The 5,785-nt window shown below is 36.1% G+C and overlaps 1 protein-coding gene across 1 annotated transcript; it reads left to right on the forward strand.

Moving 5' to 3' along the window:
* The first annotated feature begins 4,548 nt into the window (after positions 1-4,548).
* LOC124508146 (olfactory receptor 4K13-like) lies at positions 4,549-5,508 on the forward strand. Its single transcript, XM_047074562.1, has one exon. The coding sequence runs from the start codon at positions 4,555-4,557 to the stop codon at positions 5,506-5,508; it is 954 nt and encodes a 317-aa protein (XP_046930518.1). The 5' UTR covers positions 4,549-4,554.
* The last annotated feature ends 277 nt before the right edge of the window (positions 5,509-5,785 follow it).

Genomic DNA, 5,785 nt, shown 5'->3' on the forward strand with positions numbered 1-5,785 from the left:
TTTGTTAAAGAGTTTCCATTTCTTTTTTTCTTTTCTTTTTTTTTTTTTTTTGGAGGTTCCTAAGAGTTTCCATTTCAAACTTCATAATGTCCATATCATCACCAATAAACATTTGAGAGCATTGTCAATCCATGTCAAACAGTGACTCCTCAAGAAGTAAGTAGCCGTGGGGCGCCTGGGTGGCGCAGTCGGTTAAGCGTCCGACTTCAGCCAGGTCACGATCTCGCGGTCCGTGAGTTCGAGCCCCGCGTTGGGCTCTGGGCTGATGGCTCAGAGCCTGGGGCCTGTTTCCGATTCTGTGTCTCCCTCTCTCTCTGCTCTTCCCCCGTTCATGCTCTGTCTCTCTCTGTCCCAAAAATAAATAAACGTTGAAAAAAAAAATTAAAAAAAAAAAAAAAAAAAAGAAGTAAGTGGCCGAATGAATTCTTTGCTTTTGTTTTCAAAGAAATGTGCTATTCCCTGTCAGGCTGATAAACCTACCCAACCTAACACTTCAGTTTATCCTGTTCTGTTAAACAAACAAACAAACAAACAAACATCATCAGCTCAATTAACAAATATCATGTGGACAAGAACATGATTTTTGGCAAACCTGACCTAACCCATAATTGCTTTTATTTCATATTCTTTTGTATTAAGATTACAAGCACTTTTAAAAATACATTTCAATAGAGTAAATCACTCATATATTCTCAGGTAATTGGACACATTGTGTTCTGTAGATCTAGCAACTCATAGATCAGTCATAATTTGTGGTTTCATAATTTGATGCCTGTGATATCCTGCAAGTAAGTTTCTACTTCTAGTACTCAGTTCAACTGTATTTTCTGCACATGAGTCTATGCATTAGAATTAAAATGTTGATTTCAAAGTTTATATATTTTTCTCCTCAGCCATTTTATATAGTTAGAAAGTTCCTTATAGAAAGAAGAAAGCTAAGGAAATTTCTGTGGGAAAGGGGATCCTAGGCAGGTAATCAAAATGATTCCTTTCAAAACATGAACTTTTTCTCTTTTTCTGTCACCCCTTGCCCCCTCCACACAAGATTGTGTGTGTGGGGGGGGGTATAGGTGGTTTAGAGTTAGAAACTTATATGTGAATGTGGTTTAAAGGAAAATTATAGATTAGTGCAAGTTATACTATGAAAACAAAATAAAAACCATAAAAAGTAGAAAAATTCTTTGACTTTCAATAAACCTATCTATGGCACAGTTACATATCACTGATGCATTTTTCCAAGTATTTTTAAAATTCCTGTCTGCTTTCATTCATTTCATTAGCATCTGTATTGGTGGCCTTAATAACATGTATTATGGAGAATATAAGAGTAATTTGTCTATTTTCAAAGAGCTTAAAATTGATCTGGGGAAAGAATCACAACACTAGAAATGAGAGACCTCAGATTAGAAGAGATTTACATAGCTCATTTTCTTGTGTTCCTTCAATTTCAGAATATTGGTACCTAATGCACATGGTATACCTGGAGAATAGGTAAATGGTAGATCACATTAAACGGACCATAAATACACTGGAAATTGTTATAGGTTTTACACTAAGGAAAGTTTTATTATATAGATGAGACCTTGAGGTGTCTTAAAGGATATGGTTAAATGGACAGAGGAATTTGTGGACATGAAAACATGTAAGGATAGAAAAAAATGAATGAGGAATTCAGAAAACCATGAATTTGTTTTTACTGAAACAGAAGTTGAATTTTTGCACTATTATAAAACAGTATTGGATGTTTAGGGTGGATGAGAGGCTTATTGTGAAGGCCTTGGTGAACTTGGGATTGATAAGGGAGTTATGAAACTGCAGGTTTCTTAAGAAGACAATAACAGGATGAAAACAGAATTCTTATGAGAATGCTCAATTCCTAAAGATAAACTGTATTTGTGGGGGAATTACATTATGTATCATCAACAAAATGCAATTCGATATAGCCATAAAATGTTTTGGATTTTCATGTGCTCATAGAAATATATATTTAATGTATTGACAACCCAAAGAAAATAACTATGCATATGAACACTATTCTCTCAATAAATAGTAGTGAATACTATGGTCTTAATAAAAAAGCATATAAATGTAAACACATACTAGTACCCACAACAACACACACACGCAAAGAACACACACAATGTACTAATGTGTATATTACTGTTCTCAGAGGATATCCAGGAAACAGACTGTTAACAGTTATCCTGCTGCTCTGTGTGCCATGTTTTCTTTTCCATTCACATAAGCTACTTGGATCCTTTTTAAAAATAAATTAGGGAAAAATAAATATTTCTAACAGTTTTATTGGAATGGTTATTCTGTTTCTGTTTAAAAGTGCTTTAACATCCAATTTGACATTTTAAAATAAATATGCTTAAAATTCCCAATTTACATGGATTTTGCTTTAACACTGATTTTAATCTAGATCCTGAATATTCATAATATATTTTATTCATTCATTCACTCCTTCAATAGACATTAGTCAGATGCAAGAATGTATATAAACTATTTCATGTATATTTGAAGTCTATCGTGTTCTCTTCAAGTGCAGTTTCAAAAATGGGATTTCAAAGCGTTAGTATGGATCTTTTAAATATTAGCCATAAAACTGAAAGGAGATACAACTTTTCTTAACATGGAAGTAACTTTAAGTACTTAATGTAACTTTGTACTTTGCATCAGTCCAAGTTTCTCAGAGTAGGAAACTGGCCAGAGAACAAGTTTATGTAGAAAAAAATACATCCCCAGTTGGATAAATGTACCCATGAGATTGCCTCAGAGAAACAGATTGTACAACATTATGATGCTTCTTCCTTCTGTTTCTGATGATTGGGAGCATAAATTGCAGGAAATTGATGGCAATATGGGAAAAGGAGATGCAAGGCTATTCCTGGGATTCACATGAGGCACTTTCCCATGAAAGTATTTTCCCCTCTCTGGTAAAAAAAGAAAAAAAAAAAACAGTGGCACAAAAGGAAGGCTTTAATTACTGCAGGAGCTTTTTAAGAACCTAGATAATTGAGGAACTATTACGGTTGAAAATATTTTTTTTTAGAACAAAGCCAATAAAACCAGTGTTGTTATAAGGATGGGCTGATGGGAAAGCTATGGTATGAATTTAGATGACTGTACTGAAATAATGGTATTTCTATTACCGACATCAGTCAGTTACCTCAATTACCTCATTTTATCGTTTTGAAGCTGTGATAAATAAACATGCACAAGCTAACCAGTGGTCCTCTGTATAGCAATACACAAGTGAATGAATGAAGACACACTGAAAAGGAAATAATCTCAGTTCCATTTGGCTGTGAACTTTCTATATTCTTGGTATATCTTGCTTAAATTCCTGGAAGAGGCATTTGATGTGAATAATGTTAAATATTGAGTGAATGAATTATGCATGACTGATAAATATAAACATATATCTCTATATATGCACACACATATATAAATTACATGGTTTGACTCTGCTAGTGTACAATGACCATCACTGGCACTAGCTTGAGCTGTGAGGGATTCATTCAAAAATGGAGCAGGGATGGCCTTTTGTAGCAACGTGGATGGAACTGGAGAGTGTAATGCTAAGTGAAATAAGCCATACAAAGAAAGACAGATACCATATGGTTTCACTCTTATGTGGATCCTGAGAAACTTAACAGGAACCCATGGGGGAGGGGAAGGAAAAAAAAAAAAGAGGTTAGAGTGGGAGAGAGCCAAAGCATAAGAGACTGTTAAAAACTGAGAACAAACTGAGGGTTGATGGGGGGTGGGAGGGAGGGGAGGGTGGGTGATGGGTATTGAGGAGGGCACCTTTTGGGATGAGCACTGGGTGTTGTATGGAAATCAATTTGTCAATAAATTTCATATATATAAAAAAAAATGGAGCAGGGAGGAGAAGAGATATATTTTTCAGGAGATAGAAGCTTAGAAGTAAGACTTAATTTAAGGTATTAATTAATATTTGTTTACCAGAATCTCTTTCAAAATATGAGTCTTTAGAATCCTTTCTATATTTTCTGCATACATCATTTCCAGGTTAAGAAATTCAGTATTATTCTGTAAATGTAGAACCGACCATGATCTTATCTTATTTAGGAGATTTATTTACCATTGTCTTATTTATGGACTCTTTATAGCACAAAGAGGCATTCAATACCATGGAATTTGATTTTTTTTTATTTTACTGAGGAGGAAATGTAACCCTCAGAAGGAGGTCGTTGTCATATGCTGCCCAGTGAGTAACTCAGCTAGGTGTTGTATTGAGGTCTTTGGAATCCAAGTTCACAGTCTGTATGGTTGTGATTTCATGTGCTGTTTTTATTTTTGTCTTTCAGAGATGTATATTCTGAATTCTCCTTGCTATTTGGTACACTGCTTTGGGCCATTTACGATATCACTGACCAACAAAATTTCCCAAAAGTGGGAGGTGCTTTAAGTTCACCTGTCTGAGTATCAAAATTAGACACCAACATGAACCATCCTTTGTATAAACACAACTTTTCTGCCCACAATTCTTACTCATTTTGATTATGATGACATAAAGTTGATAACATGGAAAGAGTGAACCATTCAGTGGTGTCTGAGTTCATTTTGCTGGGACTTTCCAAATCTCAGAATCTTCAGATTTTATTCTTCCTAGGATTCTCTGTGGTCTATGCTGGGATTGTGTTAGGAAACCTTCTCATCTTGGTCACCGTGACCTTTGACTCACGCCTTCACACACCAATGTATTTTCTGCTTATCAATCTCTCCTGTATGGATATGATCTTGGCTTCTTCTGCTACCCCTAAGATGATTGTGGATTTCCTCCGAAAGCGGAAGACCATCTCTTGGTGGGGATGTTATTCTCAGATGTTCTTCATCCACCTCCTAGGTGGGAGTGAGATGATGTTGCTTATAGCCATGGCAATAGACAGGTATGTTGCCATATGCAAACCCCTCCATTACATGTCCATCATGAACCCCCGAGTGCTTGGTGGGCTGCTGCTATCCTCCTACACAGTTGGATTTGTGCACTCATCTAGTCAAATGGCTTTCATGTTGAATTTGCCTTTCTGCGGTCCCAACGTGGTGGACAGCTTCTTCTGTGACCTTCCCCTTGTGATCAAACTCGCCTGCAAGGATACCTACATGCTACAACTGCTGGTCATTGCTGACAGTGGCCTCCTGTCCCTGGTCTGCTTCCTCCTCTTGCTTGTCTCCTACACGGTCATCATACACTCAGTCAGGCACCGTGCTGCTAGTGGTTCCGCCAAGGCTTTCTCCACTCTCTCGGCACACATCACGGTTGTGACTTTATCGTTTGCCCCATGTGTCTTTATCTATGTATGGCCCTTCAGCAGATACTCGGTAGATAAAATTCTTTCTGTGTTTTATACAATTTTCACACCTCTATTAAATCCTATTATTTATACATTAAGGAATCAAGAAGTAAAAGCAGCCATTAAGAAGATAAGAACTCAACACATAAATTCAGAGTCCAGAGTGCTAACCATTACACCATAGAACTCGACATATAAATTCAAAACCCACTTTGTAGATGATGCCTCCAAAGAGATAATCTCTTATTTGGACATTTTAAGGAATGAACTTTTAATGTATTTGAAGTTCTGTATTAGGAAACAGTAGGTGTTTAAATTGTTAATGACAATTTAAGGAATGGACATTTTAAGGAATGAACTCTTACTGTATTTGAAGTTCTGTATAAAGAAACCGTAGGTCTTTAATTGTTAAAGAGCAAACCCCTTGTTTGTCTCTATCACTGGTTAAAAGCATGACATCT

Source organism: Lynx rufus, unplaced genomic scaffold (assembly GCF_022079265.1).
Source record: "Lynx rufus isolate CCGP_SWC_20201006 ecotype Redwood Valley unplaced genomic scaffold, mLynRuf1.p SCAF_13, whole genome shotgun sequence".
Lineage (NCBI taxonomy): Eukaryota > Metazoa > Chordata > Mammalia > Carnivora > Felidae > Lynx > Lynx rufus.

Coding starts and splice junctions, on each gene's coding strand:
- LOC124508146 (XM_047074562.1), top strand. CDS start 4,555: ATGGAAAGAGTGAACCATTCAGTGGTGTCTGAGTTCATTTTGCTGGGA.